The sequence below is a fragment of the Lycium barbarum genome, chromosome 4, assembly GCF_019175385.1.
Source record: "Lycium barbarum isolate Lr01 chromosome 4, ASM1917538v2, whole genome shotgun sequence".
Classification (NCBI taxonomy): domain Eukaryota; kingdom Viridiplantae; phylum Streptophyta; class Magnoliopsida; order Solanales; family Solanaceae; genus Lycium; species Lycium barbarum.
In genome coordinates this window covers 23,168,341-23,191,822 of record NC_083340.1, presented here as the reverse complement: position 1 = coordinate 23,191,822, position 23,482 = coordinate 23,168,341, and the positions used below count along the sequence as shown (strand labels likewise).

Sequence of the window (23,482 nt, the reverse complement as noted above, 5' to 3'; positions counted from 1 at the left end):
TGGTGCATATTCTCTTTCTAATGAACTCATTTATTGCACTTGCCCGTTACATTCTGGCCGTATGTAAGCTTTTCTAAATTTTCTTGCTTTCTCATCCAACTAATAGATATGCAGTTTCAGTCAATTTTTTCTCCCATATTGTTATTAACTTTTTTTTTTTTTTTTTTTTTTTTTGAGTCTGCTAATAATTATCAACCGGATCTTTAAGTGGAACTGAAATTCTGAACTAAATATTCGAATGAAAAAGCCATCAAGTTGATGAAAAGGAAAAAGTTGGGACCAGAAGATGATCTACTTATCAGTTTGAGAGAATTTTGGTGAAGCAGAAATCTGAATTTGTGAACTTCTCACTAATTTCCATATTAGTCTCTTTACCACTAATTCGATATTAGTCTCTTTACGATGCCATCTCTCTGTGAAGGATTAGTGCTTGAAAGAACGATTTGGCCATGTTTGTCAACTCCTCAACTATCATCTCCGACCCAGTAGTACTTGCAAATTGAGTGTGCTTAGTATGATGGTAGTTATTTTCATGAAAAGAATTTTCTGAAAAATATTTCATGATATTTGATTAGTGGGTGTGAAGTACTTTTGAAAATGAATATATCAGTAGTATTAGCGAATTAGAAAGTATCGCGGTGGAGCTTCTGATTACTACGGGCTAATAATAATGTTCAGTGTTGATTCTTCTCTTGAGTAATTGCGTTGGAAACTCGAAAGAAATACTTTTTCTATTTAAGGAGTCCTAGTGTGATTTTTGACGATCATTCTGATCCAATTTTAAGAGTGATATTGGACTTCAGTTGTTCAAAGTCTATGATATCATAGTAGGTAGTACTTCTTAAGGTAGGATTAATAACAATCAGGTTCTAAAATTTTAGTTCAGTAATAAAATATGTATCTAGGCGTAATTCGATAGCCAAACTAAATAATTTTGACTTCCAAAATCAACTTAGAACTTAATTTGAGATAGAGGAATTATTTTGAAAACAAACCGTATTAGTAAGCATTTGGATGATAATTGGTTGAAGTCGAAATAAGATTAAAGTTGAATACTTGTGAAAATAATTATTTCACTTGACATGCTCATGAAACAAAGTTTATTAGTAAATATTTGGACAATATTTGGACAATATTTGGTTGAAGTCGAAGAAAGATATTCTTTGAAGTTGAAGTTAGAGAAGAATATTTGAAGTAGTTGTATGTAAACATGAATTTTAACTGGGAAAAACTTGAATATCTGTGAGTCAAAATCATTATCACTTTAAATACTTCTCAAACAAGTTTTTCAATATTGCATGAGAACTTTAAATACCGACGTTCAATATTTGCAAATAAGTAATTTTGCAGTGGTTTCGTGACCCTTTTATTCAAATTGTAAAGGGTCGTGTTCACCCATTTCCTCGTAGCGCGAAACGTATAACGGCTCCAGACACTGGTGACCTTAATGAATTAATATCACTAAAGGAAGAAGGTATTTTTCAGGTAGGGATCAGATTGGCATATTGTACAAAAGAAAAGATCATCAAATAGGCACCTTAAACTTCGGCCATGCATACATACATACATACAATACATTCATACACTTTTGAGATAAGATGAGGTCTGAACCAGCTTGTGCGCACCTATACAAGTCCACGAGTAATGTCTTTAAGTTAAGGAAGTTGAGTTGAAAGCTCGCAACAGCACACAATTACAGGTGTCTGGTAAACTTATCCACCAAGGTAGGAGCAAATGGGCTCACATAGAGTATTGTAGCTAGATGGGGTTTCATTATATCGTCCTCCCCGAGCCATAAATGTAGTTAAACTTACTCGGGTATAAGAGGGGTTTGATTCACGACAGAGATTTCTGATGTTGCCGAACCCAGTTATCATAATCCTGAAGCAATTGTTGCAAAAGCAACGGTACTAGCCTGTCCACTAAAGCTTGCATCATTCTGTGCGGAAACATAATTTGCATTAAGGATTGAGATGAAATACAAAAGTTACAGAAAAAGGTAAAAGAACTTTGATTTCAGACTTCTTAAGCATGATCAATGTGTATAAAAATTGTACTGGTCATATCTATTTTGTGATAGAAGTATCATTTATCATTTTGAAACTATTAATAAAAATCCAGGTACAGTATAGCACACATGTCAATGAACGTAGTTTCGTTAATGTGTAATTTCACTGCATTTTTCGTTTTTATTACTATTTCTGATCATAGAGTAAAGACTGTGTAAAAATAGACTCACATGTTACCGGGACTCTCAACAGCAGAAGTAGGCAGCATGGTGAACGGCATGGTATATATCTGCAAGCACAATCTAAGGTGACAAACTCTATCTAGAGGGTCATTACATGCAAGAAACTTTTTCTTGATAATATGATAATTATACTGGAATACTGTAGAGATTCAAAGGAACAAAATCAATGATCAAATAGCAAGTTTCACTATGGCATGAAAAGAATCTAGTCATTCAAATACATTTAGACCTAGGTTCTGTGGAGTGGAACAAAATTCTGAAGATTGATAGGTCATTCACGACATCAACAAATCTGTCAAAACAAATTTGACATGAAGAATAAACATAAATATTCTAGGAAAGAGAGGGATAACAACCTCAAGGGAGACATTTAATTTCACATCAACATCTAGGAAAGGCTGAGACCCAACTGTTTCCCACGTTATACGGTTTACCATTGATGCTGCAAGTCAAAAAAAATTGCATGTGTAAATATGTCACTATAAATTCTAATAAATATGTTACAAAAGCCAATTTTCATTCAATTTGATAGCAATGTCATGCTTCTAATCTTGTTTTTGTTATACCTGCAAAGTGGTCATTCTGCTGTTCTACCAGATCAGAACCCTCAAACTGCAACGAACATCAGGCATTTAGGATTACATATCAACTCCTTAAAGGATAACTAATGTAAGAAACACAAATCTCAGCTTTATCGAAAAAAGAAAAAAAAAACTTACCTTGCAAGACAACATCTCCACAGTGTAGTCTTTGCTGGTTGGGTTCACTTGTAATATCAAAACAGGGGCAACTTCAAAATTCAGAAGTTGAACTTGTGGCAGAGTACACCTACACTTAAACATAATCACGACGATCTTATAACTCTTACTCCTTGTGTCCCAATTTATGTGACACTATTTGACTGAGCACAGAGTTTAAGAAAGAAAGAACGACTTTTGAAATTTGTGGTCTAGGAACAATCCTTAGACATTTGGGTGGCTATAAAACAGGACATTTAACGTTAAATTATTTCTAAATATATAATGGTGATTCGGGACAGACTAAAAAAGAAAGTAACGCCACATAAATTGGGACAGAGGGGGTATTTGGGATGTATTGTCTGGGAAGGACCACATGAATTATTTTCTCTGATAAACATTGGAGTATCTGGTAGTGATACATGAACGTTTCTGATTTTCAATCACCATATATAAAAGGCAATAGCGCTAAAGTGGTCAAAGCTCTCAGTGACTAAAGACCATTTTTATGAAGTGATTAATTCACAGTTCCACTGAACAGTTCTATCCAAATCTCCTAATCTATGTTGCACTTCCCCCTTGCTTTTGCCTTGCCACAACTTTTATGGATTCCTCAATATACACAAAATCTACTAAATGTTAACCTTTTTTTTTCGAAGTAATTCATTGAAAGAACATCAGGAAGATGTCAGATTAGCAAAGACATAAAACATGTTGGCCCAGTACAAGAGTGTCTATGCTAGAATCAGGGAGCTAACAAAGTCCAAAAAATTGTCAACACTATTTACAAGGGTAAGAAAGTTCCAACAGAACAGACTAACTAAATATCTAGCTTTCAGAGAGTAGGTCATAGTTGAAATTCCATCAAAACGCCTGCGGTTTCTTTCATTCCACACACAAAAAAATTACTGCTCGGATCATTCTCCAGATTCCTTTGATGGCTATGTCAACTCCGGAAAACATCCAACTGACATAGGCTTCTCTAATGGATTGAGGCATGCTGCTAAATGGTATTATGTTGGACATATATAAAAGTCTAAGATACAGCTCAAAGTTTGCAAGATAGTTCCTGAGGATTACATATCTTCTCAGTTTACACACTTCTATTCCAGGTATAGGCTGATGATTACCTTCTGGAATTGAAATCTACTCGTCCAAAAGGTTAGTGAACCTAATTAAGCATATCATCTCCTCCATTAAGTTAAATGTGTAATTTAGCATGAAGTGATATCAACACACTAAAGGAGAGAAGAACTTTATAAGTTTGATATCTCTATTAGAAAAGGGCAAAAAAGGGTTGCTCTAGTGATAGAGTATTTTCTTCCAACCAAAGAGGTTGGTCGTTTGAGTCACAAGGAGGAAAAATATGAAGAGGGGGATTTCGGGGCTGGAGTTTACTAAATTAAGAAAAAGTATTTTTATTTTAAAAAATCAATCATCACACAACATCTGTTTTATGTTGATAAATCCTGGTCATCTATGTTCTTCTCACTAAGATGCTATAATTAGATTTTATCAAAATCTGAAAAACATTTAAATAATATATCATTAGTGCGAAAGATATGCTATGTTCTTTTCAACATAAGTGCAGTGGGATTCCAGATCTAAGTAGAAGTTAGGCCACTTAGCATGTCCACTGTTGATTAGTTCCTACTGGAGTTCATTATTCATCCTTACTTAGGGGGTATAATCCCATCTATATGAGTTCTACTTTAGTCATCAAAAGTCATCCCTTTTGTTGCGTACGCTGCTGGTTGCACAATTCTTTGCCTGCTGCTCAATTCACATTCAATTGGATCTCGCAAACATCCATTACTGGATGCTCATAAGAATTGGTTTTATATACAATGAGCCACTGTTTTAAATTCTATCTTTCCTAGTGGATTAACAGGCCAACTGGATATAGCTAGGATATGAAGATTTTGGAAATGGAAAAGCACAAGGAACCGAAGTATCATGCCTTTAAGCAAATGATAAGATAATAGTTTATGAAAACAAGAATCAAGTTATGTCAACAAATAGCAGGCGGTCATTAGGCAACATGTATTAACAAAGCTTACTAAATCTTTAAGCCTTTCCTAACTACTGATGAATCTCAGAAACAAGCTTCTCAAGTTACCAAAAGCAAAACTAGACACACTAATTGATTAAATTTATAGTAGTTATTACAATTCATATTCGTATTTCAGGACCTGTCTCTGCAAAAAAGTGGATCCTTAAGTCATTTAAAATGCAGTATCGAGGCTAATTCAGTAATTCTACATCCCTTATGGTTCATATACCAATAGGAAATAGGAGTATAAGAGTATTCAAAAAACTGTATGAAGTGGTTAGCTTTTCCAGTATCCTAATACCTGCTCCGAGGCTTAATAATTCAATCAACTTCATCTCTTTGCGCAGTGGCTTTGTTCTGCAAAATTTCTTTTCCATGTATCAATGACATGTATGACTGAAGGGTATTCAATCTTTTTATCAATACTTAAACAGACAACTCGAAAACTACTTAACATCAAGCCACAATATTAAAAACAAATTCCAGGTGGTTCTGCAGAATAAAATGCAATATGTTCACACAGCAGGAACTAAGACAGAAGAGCAAGATGAAAAAATCATTACCTGTACACGTTAGAATCAATAGATTCAAAGCTCTGCAAAGCTCTCTTGTTCAACATTGCCTCAACACCAGATTTATGGCTCAGAAACTCACTTATATGCAATGATTTATTATCTCCAACAATACCGTCATATTTGGGAAGCTTAATTCTTTCCTTCTTCCTGGCAGAAAGGTTTGCTCTCTTGGCATCTGAGTCTGACAAGTTAGACTTGATCACTTCGACCACTCCAGTTCTCTTCCTGAAAATCCAGAGTTTGATTTAGCCATATTATGAGGAGATCAGAGAAGATTGAACACTCAGTATTTAATTTGAACGAGAGTTTAGGTAATATACATTGTCAAGTGTAACCAATTTTTACACCATCAAGTAATTTTCACCTGTTGTAGCAGGTAACATATTTATTTTCAAGATTTCACATGTCACATTTTAAGGAGGCTTATCTGAAGATATCATTTGGATGACTTCATGGTGTAAAAGATAATTTAAACTGACAGTGTATAAAGCTTAAACACTTTGAACATTAGGAGTATGGCCGGAAGGAAACAGGGTTAAAAGGAAGTAAAAGGAGACAAGTGATAGTTATATTCATGGTTAGTATTTGTTTAGATACAAAACCTTTCCCTTTCTGTCCATCCACCCTATACTTTTCTATTCTTTATCATTCTAACAACAGACAAAGCATAAGGCTCACAACAAGTCATGAAAAAAATAATCAAGCATTAGACATATCTCTGAGAAACATGAAATTTCTTGTTCCATGGAAACAAATTAGTGAAAATATTCTTGATTCTACTATGACTAAATTAAAACCATATCAGTAAATGATACTACCCCCCCCCCCCCCAACCACCCAACCTCTCCCCCAACCCAAGTACCCAACAAGAACAATTTCATAAGTTTAAAGGAGAAACATAGTCAGAACTCTAAAAAACATTAACACTAGGGTACATGTACAGTTAAATTCACCTGGAAAAGGAGGATTCTTGGAATTGAAATAATGGAAATGAGCAAGACCCATATTGAATGACCCTCATAACTACTTATTGAGGAACAGCTTCTAAGCTTTAAAGTACAAATTAATGTGTAACAGGCATGGCATTGACTAAGTTTGTGCTTCTATAGTTGCAAAGAAGGGAACAAAGAGGAGGAATTGAAGCAAAGTTGAGATTTTTTTACCCGGGAAAGTGGGGTGTATGACACTAGTTGTTCCTCGTTGTTTGGCAGTTAGGCTCATCATCATATGTATCCATTCCACGTGTACAACTTAGAACGAGCCTACTCCAAAAATAGGGATTTTGGTCCACCAATTTGTGTCTCCACCCGTAGGGAACGGATTTCGGCTTTGTTTTCCCTAAACGAATGAATGTAAAATACATTTTATGCTTTTTAACATTTAATTATGGTTAAGTGATATGCATTTTGACTTTTATTTATTATTTCTCAAGGCTAATTATTTAATTAAGTGTAAATACTCGTGCGAGTAAGTATTTACCTGAATCTTATTGCTTCGAGTAAAGTTGTCTTCTTGTGAACTATAGGTCATGAGTTCGAGCCATGAAAACAGTAATTAATGCTTGCATTAGGTTAGACTGTCTACATCATACCCTTAGGGTGCGTCCTTCCCGGACCCTGCTAACGCGGGATCTTTGTGCACCGAGCCGTCCTTATTATTGCTTCGAGCTCAATATTCTATCATAACCCATTCTATTTATTGGCTTCGAAATTTATTATTGGGGAGTTACATATCTAATTGCTCGTTCAAAATATTTACATCTGTTAGATAATATTTGTCCATTTTAACAAATGGAGAGAGATTTGTTAATTTTTTTCAATATTGCCCCCTTTTTTTTTTTTTTTTTTTGCCAAAAACCACCATCAGTTGGTTGGGGGGGGGGGGGGGGGCTATGGCATGACCCCATCCTTTCATTCCATCAAAAGCATGTACAAAGAGGTGGTGTAGTGACCAAGCCTCTTTTGTGTTACAAGAAGGATGAAGATTTCATCCCTGTAAAAAAATTGCCAGCTAAGTTAAGGTTAGGGGGGGATCTCTTTACAGTTATAGTGTAAAGAAGGTTTATCCTTACAATCTTGGGGAGGAAAGTTAGCTATATAAGCTATACAAAAAATAAGCTCCATACTAATCATGAGGAATTTCATATTGATTAGTTCTAGCTTTGATCCGGAAAGAGGGTCGTCCTTCAAAATCATTCTTCAATAGTGATTTAGCTCTTGTGGGGAGGGTTAAATCATCTGTGAAGAATTGTTCTTGTTTGGTCTCTTCTCCGTGGTTAGCTAAGTAGTCTGCAACTGTGTTAGTTTCGCGAAAGCAGTGTTTGAAGTTAATATTGCCTTGATTTTTTGTCATGTCGATCTATTGAATGAGATCTTTGACTTGCCAAGCAATGCGAATGTCACCATTAATCATGCCAATAATCAGTTTAGAGTCTGATTCGATGTTGATGTTTTGGTAACCTTTGTCGATGCACCACTTCAGCCCCATCAAGATAGCTTTTGTCTCTGCAATATTATTGTTGCACTGTCCATAGTAGGCAGAGAAAGCCATCAAAAAATGTCCATTCTCATCTCTAAGTATTCCTCCTCCTCTTGAGCTGCCTGGGTTGCCTTTGCTGCATCCATCTTTATTTAATTTAAGAAAATGTGGGTCAGGTTTGATCCATTTTATACATTTACTATTGATTTTAGGCTTAAGATTTTCGATCATATAGCAGTAGTTATGCTAGGGGCTCTCAAGTTTCAGAGAAGTAAATTGAAGATTAATTATCAATCTAGCAAGGTAAGTAATTTGATCAATGACCCTTCTCTGAGTGTATTTGATGCCTTCATATCTGTAAGTACACCTTGCTTTCCATATTTCCCAACAAATAATAGTTGGGAGGCATTTGAGGAGCATAGCATGGACTTTGTTATTAGACTTCTGAAGCCACCAGTTCATAGCAGTCACCCTAATATCTCTGGCGGTAGAGATAATACCACAGCTAGCACCAAAAAAGTTCCATATATCATTGGCTAGCTCACTATCTCTGAAAAGATGATTAGTGTTCTCAATCTTGTGAGTGTTGCAATAGTAACATCTGGAAGGACAACAAATATTGAATCTGTGTAGAACAGTATCAGTTGGAATTTTATTTGCTAACATCCTAGACATAAAAAATGAAACCTTGAAGGGTAGCTTGCCAACAATTAGCAGCAGTCATAGTATTAGCCCTAATCAATCTCAGTGATTTCCAAGCAGATTTACAAGTGAAGATCCCGTTATGATCAGGAGTCCAAATAGGAAAGTCAATGCCATCTTTGTAAATCTTGATATTCTTGATGTCCATGATCATAGAGTTAGGAACTAAATTGAGGAGCTTGTTAGTGTTCCATTCTCCATCAATGATGTAGTCTGAAACTTTGATCTTTTTGGACTTGTAACCTTGATGGATGAGTTGGGCTAAAGGGCCCTTTCCAGTCCAGTTGTCCCACCAAAAGGAAAGATTTCCTTTACCCACTTTCCAGTTGATGTTGTGCTCACAATATCTTCTAATTTCGACCATTCTTTTCCAGATATGGGACTGTCCAGGGGCCCATTTCTTAGAGACGGGATGTGCCCTTGGACAATATTTAGCTTCCATGAAATCCCTGAGAAGAGAAGGTCTAGTTCTGAAGTTCCACCAAACCTTAGCACTAGCAGTCAAGCACATATATTGAATGGATCTGAAACGAACCTCACCTTCTTCTTTAGGAAAGCAAAGATCCTTCCAAGCTTTCCCGTGATGTTTATTCTTACCAGCAATGTCACCCCAGAAAAAATTAGCAATGTATTTCTCAATAAGAGAAATGGTGGTTTTGGGAGGTTCCACTACAGAGAGCAGGTGTACTGGGAGAGAGTTCAGCACTGATTTGATCAATACGACTCTACCACCAAAAGAAAAAAGCTTACCATGCCAGGATTGAATTCTAGCAGCAACTTTGGAGATAAGACCTCCAAAATAAATAACTTTTTTTTTGCCTGTATAAATAGGACTACCAAGATAATTAAAAGGAAAGTTAGAGTGAGAGAAGCCAGTAATACCTTTGATGTCTTGAATGGTGGAGTAGTTGGTTTTTGGAGTTACTAGAAAACAAGATTTACTCTGGTTTACTAGTTGTCCAGAACATTTTTCATAAATTTGGAGCTTGTTCATCATGGCCATCAGAGAAAGATAGTCACCAGAAGAAAACAAAATAGTATCATCTGCATAACTGAGGTGCGTAATGACAGGGCATTTCTTATCAACAGAGTAGTGAATAAAGCTTTCATTTTTTTAATTGATCCATTAGTCGAGTAAAAAGCTCAGCACCTATAATAAAAAGGGATGGGGAAAGGGGATTACCTTGTTTTATGCCTTTGCCTGAATGGAAGAAACCATGTCTATTGCCATTAATATTGATAGAGTATTATTTGAAAGAAGTTTCCAAATCATGCCAATCCACTCTTCAGAAAAACCAAATTTTCTCATGACATTACCAAGAAATTTCCAAGACATTCTATCAAAAGCTTTTGTCATATCCAATTTCATGATAACATTACAATTTACATTAGGCTTTTTGATGTTATGAACAAGCTCCTGAGTGAGCATTATGTTATCAGTGATAGATCTATTTTTCAGGAAACCTGCTTGGTTTTGAGAGATTACCTTATGCATTACCTTAGAGAGCCTGGTGTTGAGAAGTTTGGAGATTATTTTGCAGCTGAAGTTGCTCAGGCTGATTGGTCTGTATTCAGTGAACTTTTGTGGATTGTTGGTTTTGGGAATCAAAATCAGGCAGCTATGTGTGAATGATCCGGGGAGCTGATTACCTGCAAAAAAACTAGTAACCATGTTAAATAAATCAGGAGCTATGATATCCCAATAGTGTTGGACCATCTGGTCCAGGGGCAGTGTCTGTGCTAAGAGAGAAAACAACGTTCTTCAGCTCTTCAAGAGTAGGTCTATCATTCAGCATATTGTTATCCTCATCATTAATAACTCGTGGAAGACAATTCAGAACAGCGGGGCCATCATCCACATCTAGAAAGGTAAATTGATCTTCAAAGAATTTGACAGCTTCTGAGGCAATATTATCCTCCCCTTCAATCCAGGTATCATTTTCCTTCTTGATCTTGTTCATGTGCATCTTTCTTCTCTTAGTGTTGATGACAGGGTGAAAGAACTTGGTATTAGCATCTCCATCAGTAATCCATTTAAGTCCAGCTTTTTGCCTCTAAAAGGCTTCTTCCTTCTTCACATGTTAGATCAGTAATGCATTAGCATTATTATAAGCCATCCTATTTTCCTCAGAATTATCTCTTAAGCAGACTTCTTCCAGTTGAGCAATCCTAGCTTCCATCTTTTTGGTGGTTTCAAAGATATTACCTAGAGTATTTCTGGACCATTCAGAGAGCTTTTTGCAAGTATTCTTAAGTTTCAAGTGAAACTTCCACATAAGAGTTCCAACGGTTTCAATAGCCCATGCATCCTTTACAATATCCGAAAAATCAGGCTCTTCTGTCCACAAGTTTAAGAACTTGAAGTATTTCTTATAGTTAGCCTGAGAGTGTGAGATTTCCAACATTAGAGGGGCATGGTCAGAGCCAGTTCTGACTAGATGAGTGACGGTGGTGTAGGGGAATTTGTGGTTCCACAGTTGGTTGGTTAAGGCTCTATCAAGTCTTTCCCAGACCCTATGCCTTGGTCCTCTACCATTACACCAAGTATAAGTAGATCCAATATAACCAGCATCTTCAAGTGAACAATCCATTATACAATTGAGCAAAGGCATACTTTTGCTCATTCTATGAATTGTACCTCCTCTCTTTTCTTCTGGGGCAAGAATACAATTGAAGTCACCTACCACCATCCAAGGAGAGTTTGAGTTGTTAGCAATTAGTCTAAGGTCATCCCACAAAGTTTCTCCGAGTTGCTCATCACACTTAGCATAGACCGCAGTTAATAGAATAGTATCTTCTTGATATTTGATGCTACAAGTAACATGTTGTTCCTTGTCTTCCAAAATGCTACATTCATAGTTGTGATCACAGAAAATCCAGATTTGGTTGTTGCAGTTAGAGTAACAGAATTGATACCCCAATCTTCTTTTAAACTTATTAATCATGGTATTTCTACAAAAGGGTTCAAACACAGTAACAAAATCGAGTTTGTAAGCCATCTTGATTTGTTTGAGTCTGTCAAAAGCACCCATAGTTCGGATGCCTCTAATATTCCAAATGATAGACTTAATCATTGAGAATGTTTGGGTTTTGGATCTTTGCTTTGAGCTCTGGTAGTTTGAGGTTGGCTTTTCCTGCCTCCACCTCTACCGTCCCTGTTGGATTGGGGACCTCTTGGAGAAACATTCATGTGTTTTGTTATTTCTCCAAAAGCTTGATCCAATTCTATGTTTGATGCGGGGTTGAAGTTAATTGTTGGTTTATCATATGTTTCCTCCTCAGAATCTGAACTTTGGACACTTTCGTAATCATCTTCTGCACTACTCTCTTCTTCCTCAGTGTCCTGCTCTTCTTCGGTGGAGGCATCAGGGTTAGAATCATCAGACTGATACTTCTCTGTTCTGTGTTGTTGGGTTTGCTTAGAATTGCTTGGGTTAGGATGGGAGAGAGTTTGTTTGGTGTAAGTATTTTGTATTTGTGGAGGCTGGTTTTGGTTGTTGGTTTGTTTTTGTATTGGTTGAGGTTTGGTTTTAGAAATTATGTTCTTTTGGTTGGTGTGGGTCTGTTGGTTTTTCTGGGGTCGAGCAACTACATCTGGTGAATTTGTAAGGATTTCATCATGTTTTGAGGTTTGGTCTACCTTCTGAGCATATTCAATCTTTTCTTTGGCCTTCTTCTTCTTGTTTTTCTGAGCTTGTCTTTTTTTCTGCTCCTTCAAATGTTGCCCCTCTTTTTCTTGTTTATTCTGTTGAGTTGCTTCCTTTTCTATTTTGTCTTCTTCATATTGATCTTCCATGTCATTGTTTGTTTCTAGTTGTTGGCAGAGTTGCGATTTGTCCTCTTTGTTTTTAGTTTTCTGGTGTTTGCTGCTACTGGTTTCCATATTGTGTTTCTTTTTGGATTGCTTCTTGTTTTTTCTCGTAACTTCAGTGAAACCATCTTGATCTTATGTGTTGTTGTCTTGAGCAACTTTTTTTTTTCCTTCTCTTCAGCTTCTTTCTTTTGAGCCTTGATTCTGTCATCTCTAGCCTTTTTTCTACATTGAGATTCCAGGTGCCCTTGTATACAACAGTAATTACAATAAGATGGTACTCCCTTATATTCAATATCAAGCCACACTCCATCTTCACCACCTTCCAACCTATTGAAGCCTAACCAAATTTGATCCAATCTTGGTTTAAGCAAATCAATTTTGACCTTGATTTTGGCAACATTTCCTCGGGATTTAGAATAAGTGGCCTGGTCAGGAGCAACCGCCGTCCCGACAGACTTAATAATCCTAGCAAGAATGTCCCATTTGAACAAATGCCATGGGAGCTTATGAATGAGCACCCATACCAGAACAATAGAGGTTTCCTTTTTAGGGGTAAAATCTGGGGACCATTTGAGAACTTTCATGGGGCATTCATCAATATAAACATATGTTTTGGATTGAATGTGAGTGTAATCTACTTCATTGTAGAAGTCTATATACACATGCTCCGGATCAAAGTAAGCTATTTTCGGAGTGCGCCGCAATTGAAATTGACTAACAAAACTTTTCCTAATATCCTCCATAGGCGGCTTTCCTCTAATGAATTTACCCACTATAGTTAATTTGCACTCTTTGGCAAGATTAACAAAATAATCTTCGGCATTGAAATAAACGACACGTTTTCCCAGATGAGTACCTTGTTTGATTTCAACCGGTTGATGCTCTGCTTGATTGCTATGCAGACTTTCTTGAACAATAGCAGAGAAGGTTGGTTTGGAGTAAGTAGATTTGCTGCCTGAGATCATTTTTTCTTTTTAATGGTTGATGGGATTCTGGTTTTGTGTGTTAGCTTTGGGGATTTCTTCGTAAGCAGAGGTCGGAAATGGGGGTTTTTCATTCGAGAGCTTATCGAAGTTGGAGGATATTTTGATAAGTGGGGGAACTAATGAGGAGGTGCACGGTTTGATCTGGGTATTTTCCTCTGTTTTCTTTCTCAATCTGATCCGGACACCCATTAGTATCGGAATTCCCAAGGAGAAGGGGTTGAGGAGTTGGGGAAAGTGAATCAACTGGTTTTGGGAGAGCACTGGTGTTCGAATTAGGGGTGATAAATTGTGATTGATCTTTGGATTGTAAGGGAGGTGGATCTTAAGGATCCATGTCGAAATAGTACGCCTGAAAATGTTAGTGATCGGAAAGAATTGAGATCCTAGAGAGAAGGGAGAGATTCTCTCTCTAAGTTACCGTCTTTTTTTTCTAGTAGTGAATTAAAAACTTACTCTTTTGTACTTGTGCCGGTAGGAGGTAGGGAATTGAACCCGTGATCTTTAGAATACAAAGATAACCTTTGACCAATGCTCTACTCAGCCTATTATAATGATAAGTTAATTCAATATTGCCTTTATTGTTAACTAACAACATAAAGTATGAGAGATGGTATACTGGTCTATGTCCAGTAACTTGCTCTGTTTTTGTACTTAAACGTTCACTTTTGGTAATGAAATTCATTAGTTGCCAAAAAAAAAAAAAACTACATAAAGCATGAGCAATTAAATTTAGATTTTCAAAACATAATAAGTAAGTTTAATATAGTAAAACAAACTCCTAATAAATAATTTCTTCGAGAGTATCAAGTCAACAAAGGACAAGTACAAAAAATCAAGGGAGTAGTATACATCAGTCGGCTATCTTTTTGGATGGGCCAACTATTTATTTGTACTTATTTAGTATTTTTTTTTTGGGAATTAACTCATATATATGATCCACGCATCTAGTTTGTAGATAATGTATATGCTATGTATAACTTTATACAAATATTACATATATTTTGTATATATCTATATGTTTTGCATAAACACACGAAATCAATTCAAATTGCAATGTATAGAAGTATAGTTATATATAAGTTGCTCAACTTCTTTTGTAACATTACGTATACATCCTTATACACTATAATACATTACATATACATTCACCCAAGCATAGAACTTGACCATGATTTCCTAATCTCCAACTGGTTTTATCAATCCCCAACCTTTGTTGACCAAGTTTTGTGTGCAACTAAACACCTAATCTCCTTCGATGTGGAAACCAACGATGGCATTGCAAAAAAAATTATAACAATTTAAAAGCTTCTCTTTTTGTTTTCTTCGTTCTTCTGAATTATTCTGCAATCGAAGGCAGTCCCAGTGGAATGCTCTTTTAGAGGAAAAGATACCAAAATCACTTAAGGAGGAAAAGTCCCAAAGCATTTGCTTTAAGAAAAACGTTCAAACACAAATATCAAATACTGATATCCAAAAGAATTGATTAAAAAATATAGAATGGACCAGATGAAAGAAACCTTAATTTCTGTCTTTTTTGAAGATTCACACAGCAAAATTGAGACAATCCAATAATATTCTTTGACTGAAACACTCACTCAATCAATTTTCAGGTTCTTGATATGAGAAATTCAAAAAACAAGAATGTAGAAATTCATGTTGACATTTTAGGGATGAAAGAGAAAAATCATAAGACAAGAAAGAAAACCTAGAAGGAACTTAAGAGCCAAGACTCAAGGAGCGACTAAAGAGGAATACGGGAGAAAGGAAATGGGTTAGTTGAGAAGGTAGCTCAGGGAAAGTGTAGAAGGAAATGGAGAAGCCACGGAAGAGATAGACCCAAAAAAACAGAGCATCTTGCAAACTAAATGAGCGAAGGGATAATTGGAGTAAGAAACGTATAAGTGGGTCAAAATCGGCAAAACTAAATGCCCAAACGGACACCCACCCAGCTTAATTTTCTCAATTTTGCTCTTGATATTAAGAGAAGGGCAAAATACATATGACAAACATTTGGGCTTTAATCAAGCCACATAGTAAATATTTCAATATTTACATTTTGTAGCAACAACCCAGCTACCAATGGTTGTATACGTTTTTTTTATTGTATTCATTTTTTATTTTCGCTATATTCATGAATACAACAATTCCCCCCCCCCCCCCCCCCCCCCTATTTTTTCACTGTATTCATGAAAATGACTATCTGTATTCATAAATTGGTTTGTTGTATTCATAAATACAACGAGTAAAAAATGAATATATAAAAACATATGTATACCAAAAATTAACAAACACCATATTTTTCAGTATGTATACAACATAGATACACAAAAAAATATTAACAAAAACAGGCGAAAAACACTGTATACAACATATGGACATCAAAAAAAAAAAAAAACAAATACACTCAAAATATTGAATACAAAAAATAAAATTGATTGTATACAGGCGTTAATTCACTCTATTCATTTGTATACAAAAAGATCTTCTTCGAAAAACGCGAAAAATATTATATACCGTGTATGTATACACCGTATGTATACACAGATCTGGAAAAAAAACTTCCAAGAAATATCTATACAGTGTATGTATACATAGATCTGGAAAAAAACTTCCGATTAAAAATTTCGATCAGATCTGTGTACACCTTTTTCTACTTCACCTTCATTTCTCCGACATTATCACCGTCACTTTCAGATCTGAAAAATTCCGATCGGAGACGGGAGAACAAAGGAGCAACAGAGGTGGTGGTTGGCGACGTGTGGTTGTTGTGCCATCTTCGGCGTCAATCTATTTCGCCGGAGCTCCACTTGCTTTCCTTTCTGGCTATGCAGCCATGGTGGCGTCAATATTCTCTTTAGCTCTATTCAAATAGAGCAAATCGATTTCGCCGGAGCTCCAGCAGTGGTGGCCGGCGGTGGAACAGTGGGGAAGACGGGAGAGAGAGATGGGAGGGTTGGGTTGGAAGTGAATAATGTGATGGGTATTCTACTTTGTGTGTGTGTGTGTATATATATATATATATATATATAGTTACTAAATGCCATTAATATACAAATGTTTGCTATGAGAAGTAATTAAGTTAAATTATAGCTACTAAATGTCAATACCCACTATATGTTTGTTATGTCACGTAGCTATACCTTAAGAAATTGACGGCATAATAAGTAATAACATTGGGCTTTGTTGTTTATCCATAGCCCAAGAGTTAAAGTGAAATATTGATTTTCATGATTATGGTTGCAGATACTTTCTCCAGATCCAGCCCATTTAGTTTTCCAAGAGAACTCATATGTATGACACCTTTTGGAAGGGAAATTTGCACGATTGTCCGTCATACGGACTGATATTTAATTTTTATTCCTCAATTCGCTAGTCTTTAGTTTTTGCTCTTCGCTTAAAAAAGTAATTAAAAATATCTTGAGGTTCCGGGTTCAAAACCTAACAGAGTAGAAAATAATAATAATTTCGCAAGGCATAGATTTCTATGAACCTATGCCTATTCGGGTGAAGTTACATAGAACCTATGCCGGAGACGGCAGACTTTGCCTTGTAAGGCAAACTTTACTTTATAAGGCAGACTTTTAGTTATGCCTTAAGGCAAAGTCTGCCGCATAAGACAGACTTTTGCAAAAGCCTTGCCTAGCGATTTGTTTTTTGTTTGACTGAGCGGGGTTCGAACCCAGAACCTCAGGATATTTTCGGCCACTTTTTTAAGCGAAGGACAAAAATTAAAGACCACCCCAAAAGAAGGGAAATCCGCGCAAAAAATGGTTTGTAGCATCATAGATTCATAAAAGACGGATTCAAAAAATCTAAGCAACTCTTGAACCCTTTTATGTTTCTTATGTTAAGAACGTTCAATAATTTATATATAATCAAAAAGGAATATTTTATCCTATGTTCATAGTATAATTTTTTGACCAAAAGAATTCAATTGAACTCCCCTAACTAATTTCGCCCCGTCCAAACACCTATTTATTGTACAAGGGGAAAGTTTCAGACTAAACTTGCATGCTCACACTAGCATAGACGAATCTAGGAATTTAAGGCAACGAGTTCAAAACGAATGGGATATATTTATATATTTGTTATTTTGAATATTTTTTTGTATATGTATAGGTGATTCGTATTTGAATGTAGTGATACATCTGAATTTACTCTAAATGCACGTTTACGTACAATATTAAATTATCGCGCTGTTTCTATAGTGCAATTCTTCATGGTGACTCATGATAAGTTACGAGCTAGTTACTACAAAGCGACTATTGCGAGGCAAGTAGCTAATAACATACCAGTTCTAGAAGTAATGTAACTTAAATGTGGAGATTTAGATTTCTTTGGAAACTTCATGTGAAGTACTTTTCTGGTCCGTAAGATAATACTCCCTCCATCCCATATTACTTGGTCATTTTTTCCTTTTGCACGCCCATTAAGAAATCATAAACAAAAAATGTATTTTACTACCTTATCCCTATCTCTCTCCAATGATATCATTCTAATCAACAATGACTATTTTCAAGAACATTTAATACTAAGGGCAAGATGGGAAAGATTTAATTAATTTTATCTTGGTTTTATAAATGAACAAGTAATTTGGGATATATATTTTTAGTAGTGTGACCAAATAATATGGGACGGAAGGAGTAAAGAGTTTTTGTTATTTGCAGCTATTGTGTTAGAATTTCATGCAACAAACTTTCTTACAGCAACAACAACAATAATATATCAACAACAACAACAATAGGAACCATGACAAAAATATTATATTTCTATAGTTTGTAATATTTCAATTATATAGCAGGAATAAAAAAGAATACTTGAGACCAATCATTCGAGTTTCCTAAAGTTAAGGAAATTCCCTTCCAACTGTTTTAACATGCTTCTTGTAAAATTTTCTTTTGGTTGCTTACTGAAGAATGCCATAGAAGATCACTACTTGTAAATATTAAATTTTAGTATTTAACACACGCGTGAAATATTGAAAGCTTGTTTAAGAATATATCAAATGAAACAATAATTTTCACCACAAGTTCTTTCTTTTTTTCCCCTTAGCTGAAGTTCAAATACAAACTTTCAAACAGTAACCCTTTTCAATTTCAACTTCAAATACGTACTATTAATTTATATTTTCAGTCCTTGAGATATCGACAAATTTTGGTGTTGGTCCTTGTGAGTTGTGATATCTGGTTAAGCATATTTATCATTCAATTAATCGAAACATGCACTTTTAATCTTTCTGCTCGTGGATATACATTTTTACAATATTTACAGTTTATTGACTAATAAATCATTTAATTAATGGTGTGTTATGTCATTGTATTATTGCTCTATATTTGAAGGTACTCTAATCTAAACATAGCATACTTTCCATGTAAAAGGAATCAAAAACACATCTTAGTCAATTTAAGATTAAATGTGCTTAATGAAATATATTTCAAAAGACCAAAATTGAACTGACTAATAATTGAGGCACCAAAAGTAAAAATATTCCAATCAGATATTGGACAAAAGTCTACTAAATAGTTCAACACGAAAACTTCCAACTATATATGGTCAAAGTATTGCCCCAAACCCCACTAATATTCAACTACTCGTCACATGAGTTAAAAGGCAAAAACACCAAAGAGAGTACAACTAGCTGTATCTGTTGGAACGTACATTTCTCGCAGGTTTCAATGTGTGATTTTTATACGGTTCTCGTTTTGCCACTCAATTAACTCAAATTTGTATTGAGAAGTGTCACCATTCCTTAACAAAAATAATTTCATTCTTACTTGTTAGATCTCGGACTTTTAACCTGCTTAAGAATGAAAAAATACTTATTATTGGTGACTGATATAGAACATGAAAAGAATACTTATTACGGGTGACCGATATAGAACATGAAACATAATACGATATGCTTTCTCCTGTGAAAAGATCCTGTTGGCCAACCAAATAAAATAACTTTAAAGTAGTAAGAGTTAATAAGTCATTCATAAAATACTGTCCAATTTGTTCTGACGAGAGCTTATATAAAACAAAAGTTCTGCGATAGACCAAATTCTATGTTACAAATTCTTATTTTGATCACTTCAAAACACATTTATATAGCTTTTGCTTTAGGTTCCGCAAATTTTAACATTAATATGTCAAAACAAATTGTATATATATGAGTTATGACACCTCTTCTTCTTTCTAACCCAGCGTAATACTACCTTTTTGTAAAACAAGATTACCTATCATGTTTTTATAAATGTAATCATACCACCATCCGTTTGATCACTTCTGCAAACAATTTTGACACTCTTAAAAATTAAAATATAAATACAAAATAAATGTACGGTTAAAAGTAACAAGATTTGAAAAATGAAAAAGGAACACTAACTAAATATAGAATCGAGAAATAGCATATTCTTAACTTTTTAAAAATGTAAACTTTTGTAGTATCCTCGCTATCTATAGGTATATCTGTACATGCATCAAACAATGAAACTGAAAACATAACTAAGCTAATTTAATTGCTGGTAGATGGTAAGCAATTAAACACACAATTGACATACTTATTCATTTATTAATCATAATTTAATTATGTTATGTAAAATATAAAAGACTGTGTTACAATCTATAGGGAGGTAAATGTAATTTTATCTAACAAAAAACCAATTTCAGATTGATTAATGCTCTAGTGAACACAATATTTTAAAATCAATTAAATTGAAGAAAAGAAGACTCTAGTTAGTGTAATAGGTATGTTACTATTTCCTAATCTGATCGTTTTTACTTTTTAAAATAATTGGAGTCACAATTTAAGTGGCTATGATTCTCTACACGTTTTTCGTATGTAGACGAACATAGACAAGTGGGAAAACGAAAAATGTTCAGTAACTTTCGAACGAGTTGTATTTCTTATGGAATCCGTGACTTTTATAATATAAAAAAAAAAGTTGAATTAAACTAATACAAAAAAAAAAGAACATAAGTAGTATTCGCGCACGAAATTCGTGCATGAAAGGATCAAACTGCAAATATAACAGTTTGACCTTTCGTGCGTGAATGAGGCATGCCTCAACAGTGTACTAAATTGAATGGTAATGAAGAATTGAAAGTATTTAAAATAAGCAGCAATTGGATCGTCTGGATTGTAGTGGTTATAAGTAGACAAAATGACAAAAGCTGTTTGATTATGTGACCCCCACTGCCCAATGACAATAAAGTAGCTATATTTTGTTTGTGGACAAGAGATTAGTTTAGAGTCCGGAGCCTAAAGAGTATAAAAATATACGGTATAAATTAAAAGGGGGTAACTAAAAATTTACAGACCAAAACGGGTATAACGTGGAGCAGTCCACATTAAACCCCAATTTTTTTTTTTCCATTGTCAGAGAATGATCACGGAAAAATTAAAAAAAAAAAATTAAAAGGTATACGTGGATTGATCCACGTTATACAAATAATTTTGTATAACGTGGATCAGTTTTACAAATATATATATATATATATTGTAAATTGTGAGCTGTCCAACAATCTGAGATAATATTTATTGGAACCAGTACAAAAAAAATAAAAATTGGCCAACTTTATTTTTTGGAACACTTAGTGTTTTTTTCCATACTTTGACCAATGATTAATCGTGTCTCAAGACTCCAAAACGTCAATATTTTATATAGAACCTGATATTTTTTTCTGCGTACAATAATGTAGGCTCAATACATCAAGGATACGTATTCGTTCGGATCGTCATTTTAGGTGTTGAAAAGGTGCCCGAAGTAAGTTTTGTTTGAAATGGAAAAAGAAAAATGGCCCACAAGGGCCTGTACCTGTTGATGAGATGGTTCATGAGGAAGGTTGAAACTTGCAAAAGAGGTTTCATATAAATTCCCTTCATGGAAATTAAACCTCACAAGAACTAAGACTAGCCATTTTCATTAATTTATTTGGAATTTATTCGAAAATACATATCTTGAATTAAAAAAAAAGTTATGAAATTCGTTGTTAATGTGTCGATAAATAGCCTGTAGCTAACATGATTTTTTTTTAATTCTCCGCAGTGACGACTTTTATGTTTAGTTACATGAGTTGTCCGCTAATTTCTGTTCTTTTCTTTTATAGTAATGAAAATAAGGGACTTCGTTATCCTAATGCTGTCACCGGATGAATCTGGTAACTAATGGCCAGAAAGGCTGAGGTGAGTATAAAATGCAGAAAGTATAGCTTTGCGTTCACATGGTGATTGGGTCATTCATGTCCCACTATTGAACATGGCGGTTGGGTCATTCATGTCCCACCATTGAATCGTCCGGGCAAAATTCTATGGTTTTGGCCACTTTTCACTGTTATTCTTATTTATTTGTTTCTTATATTAAAAGTAGATTTTTTTTAACTTGTTCATTTTAGGAAATCAAAAATTTATTATTTTCCTTCAATATTATCCTTATTGTTAAGTAATTACATAAAATTTTAGTAGTCAAACTTAATTACATTTTGAAAGCATAATTAATAAGAATAATTTAGTGAAAAAACCCCATATATAGTTTATTAAGAAGGGTGCCAAGTCAATCAAGGTCAAATAAAAAGGAACGTTTTTTTTTTGAATACTGATAATGCTTTAATCAATCATATAAAATCATAACTAGCGCAATCAATGAATCAGCTAGCTATACTTCTACCGAAATCAACTATATAATATAAAACTTCTATTTCTATCTCCACCCTATTTCGTGCATTTGTACACATTCAATGTAGTATTAATAGACTTTTCTGTTAAACAAAACCATATCTAGCACGCAGCTGAAGAAATCGAAAGAGGATATGAGAAGGTATTGGCATATGTAAAAGTGAGTGTTGCACTTGGTTTGGGAGGTGCCGCATCATTGACAAGGCAGTCATTAATGATAAGTCTCCTGAAAATCGGAAGATTTCTAAGTCTTGCTGAGGCGAATTCACCAGAGGAGAAGTGAATGCCGCTACAACTTTTTGCCATGCACACGGTTTCAATTATGACAGTGTACGTTGGAATGCCATTAGGAAGTGTCCTGAGGGATCTTGGTTTACTAGGATGCTGTCTTTTGAGCATTGCGAGCCTGGTGACGGCTTTACGCGTTTGTCGTTGCCATCACCGTGACTTTCTTGAATAGCACCACCTTCCTTTACTAGTCCCAATGCATGATCAGTTTGCATCACAGAGAATGAAACAACCAAGAAGATCATGCAAACCTTGAAAAGGGCTCTGTCCACCGTTAATACTCCTCATTGTCAGTTCTTATATGAGAATTGTATTCTTTAAATTAAAGTGAAACTGCAAATAAGCGGAAAAAAACTTAGGTTGAGGGTAAAAAAAGGGAATTTAGGGAGTAGTTTTAAAAATATTTTAGTTTACTTTGAAGAACTGCACATTCAGAAGTTCTTCCAAGGCTATTGTGACATCAATTTCATCTTATCTAAACTTATATGTCTTTTTTTTTTTCTAGTTAATTCCCCGGTCACTGAAGTTTACGGAATTTCCTACAAAAGTCACTTTTATTTCATTTAGGATAATAAAGACACTCAAGTATCACTACTTTCCTCTAAAAGCACCTAAACACCTCAAAGTTTCTTTCTCTCTTAGTTGGCATGTCACGTCATTAGAGCCCCATATTTTTTAAATAATGGACTTGTTTAACTCATCAAACTCATTTAATTAAATTCATATTTTATATCCAATCAAATATGAACCAGTTTAAAAACGGCAAAGGAACAAACTAGCATGTAATCTAAATGAATTAGAATTAAAATATGAATTCTTTAGATCTATAAATAACTTTAAAAAATTAAAATTAAAATTCAAAATTTGAATTTGAGTTACTTTAGAGCTTTAGTTTATATATTGCTAGACATTAACATGACAAGTCAGAATATCTTTATCATA

The 23,482-nt window shown here is 34.7% G+C and overlaps 3 protein-coding genes across 3 annotated transcripts; all 3 read right to left on the bottom strand.

Moving 5' to 3' along the window:
- Positions 1-1,522: 1,522 nt before the first annotated feature.
- Positions 1,523-6,947, bottom strand: LOC132635563 (uncharacterized). The gene is made up of 7 exons (XM_060351994.1): positions 6,570-6,947; positions 5,605-5,841; positions 2,971-3,079; positions 2,818-2,863; positions 2,608-2,693; positions 2,240-2,298; positions 1,523-1,939 (listed from the first exon to the last, which is right to left on the bottom strand). The coding sequence occupies exons 1-7, from the start codon at positions 6,635-6,637 to the stop codon at positions 1,837-1,839; spliced, it is 708 nt and encodes a 235-aa protein (XP_060207977.1). The 5' UTR covers positions 6,638-6,947; the 3' UTR covers positions 1,523-1,836.
- Positions 6,948-11,866: 4,919 nt separating this feature from the next.
- LOC132637286 (uncharacterized) lies at positions 11,867-12,592 on the bottom strand. The gene has a single exon (XM_060354400.1). It carries the CDS (start codon positions 12,590-12,592, stop codon positions 11,867-11,869), a length of 726 nt encoding a protein of 241 aa, XP_060210383.1.
- Positions 12,593-12,606: 14 nt separating this feature from the next.
- Positions 12,607-13,575, bottom strand: LOC132637284 (uncharacterized). The gene has a single exon (XM_060354399.1). It carries the CDS (start codon positions 13,573-13,575, stop codon positions 12,607-12,609), a length of 969 nt encoding a protein of 322 aa, XP_060210382.1.
- Positions 13,576-23,482: the final 9,907 nt, after the last annotated feature.

Bases quoted from the DNA above. Each gene is read 5' to 3' on its own strand.
- LOC132637284 (XM_060354399.1), bottom strand. From the start codon at position 13,575: ATGATCTCAGGCAGCAAATCTACTTACTCCAAACCAACCTTCTCTGCT.
- LOC132637286 (XM_060354400.1), bottom strand. From the start codon at position 12,592: ATGGAAGATCAATATGAAGAAGACAAAATAGAAAAGGAAGCAACTCAA.
- LOC132635563 (XM_060351994.1), bottom strand. From the start codon at position 6,637: ATGAGGGTCATTCAATATGGGTCTTGCTCATTTCCATTATTTCAATTC. The intron at 2,864-2,970 runs GTAAGTTTTTTT...TGTTCGTTGCAG, and splicing joins TGGAGATGTTGTCTTGCAAG to TTTGAGGGTTCTGATCTGGT. The intron at 2,694-2,817 runs GTATAACAAAAA...TTTGACTTGCAG, and splicing joins GCAGAATGACCACTTTGCAG to CATCAATGGTAAACCGTATA.